General features: G+C 63.0%; 1 protein-coding gene across 1 annotated transcript in view; it reads right to left on the bottom strand.

Annotated features, from left to right (window-relative positions):
- Nucleotides 1-481, bottom strand: part of ADAMTS8 (ADAM metallopeptidase with thrombospondin type 1 motif, 8) — a gene marked incomplete at its 3' end in the record, with an annotated part of 6,056 nt that continues 5,575 nt past the window's right edge. The window contains exon 9 of the mRNA XM_009322604.1: nucleotides 1-475. Within this exon, the coding sequence (XP_009320879.1) occupies nucleotides 1-475 (475 nt within the window). The remainder of the gene's footprint in view (nucleotides 476-481) is intronic.

Below are 481 nucleotides of genomic sequence, written 5' to 3'. Positions count from 1 at the left end.
GGTGTAATCGATGCAAGAGGCGTTGCGTGTCCGCACGCCCTCACCGCAAGTTTGGGAGCAGGGGGACCAGGGACCCAGGCGCCAGAGCGGGCAGGGGACGTCTCCGCAGGGCTTGATGTCCTCGGGCTTGAGGGCTCTGTCGCAGGCGGAGGAGGTTTGACCCTCCACGTCCCGGCAATCCACCGTCCGCCTCTGCCAGCCGGAGCCGCACGTCTTGGAGCACTCGGACCAGTCGCCCAGGACCCACTGGGAGGTCAGCATCGGTCGGATGACGTTGGCCGACTTCTTCTCTTTGCCTTTCTGCTTGCTGAAAGGGACGTCCTTGGGGATGAAGAAGGTGTACTTGACTTTTGGTGGGAAGATCTCGCTGGCGATGGTCAGCAGCTGGACGGTCAGGGGCTCCGGGAGCTGTCGGAAGCTCTGCAGCCTCTCCAGGGTCCTCAGGGAGCCACTGTATTTCAGGATGGTCCCCTTAACGAGG

Source organism: Pygoscelis adeliae, unplaced genomic scaffold (genome assembly GCF_000699105.1).
Source record: "Pygoscelis adeliae isolate BGI_AS28 unplaced genomic scaffold, ASM69910v1 Scaffold224, whole genome shotgun sequence".
Lineage (NCBI taxonomy): Eukaryota > Metazoa > Chordata > Aves > Sphenisciformes > Spheniscidae > Pygoscelis > Pygoscelis adeliae.
This window is presented reverse-complemented; position numbering and strand designations above follow the sequence as displayed.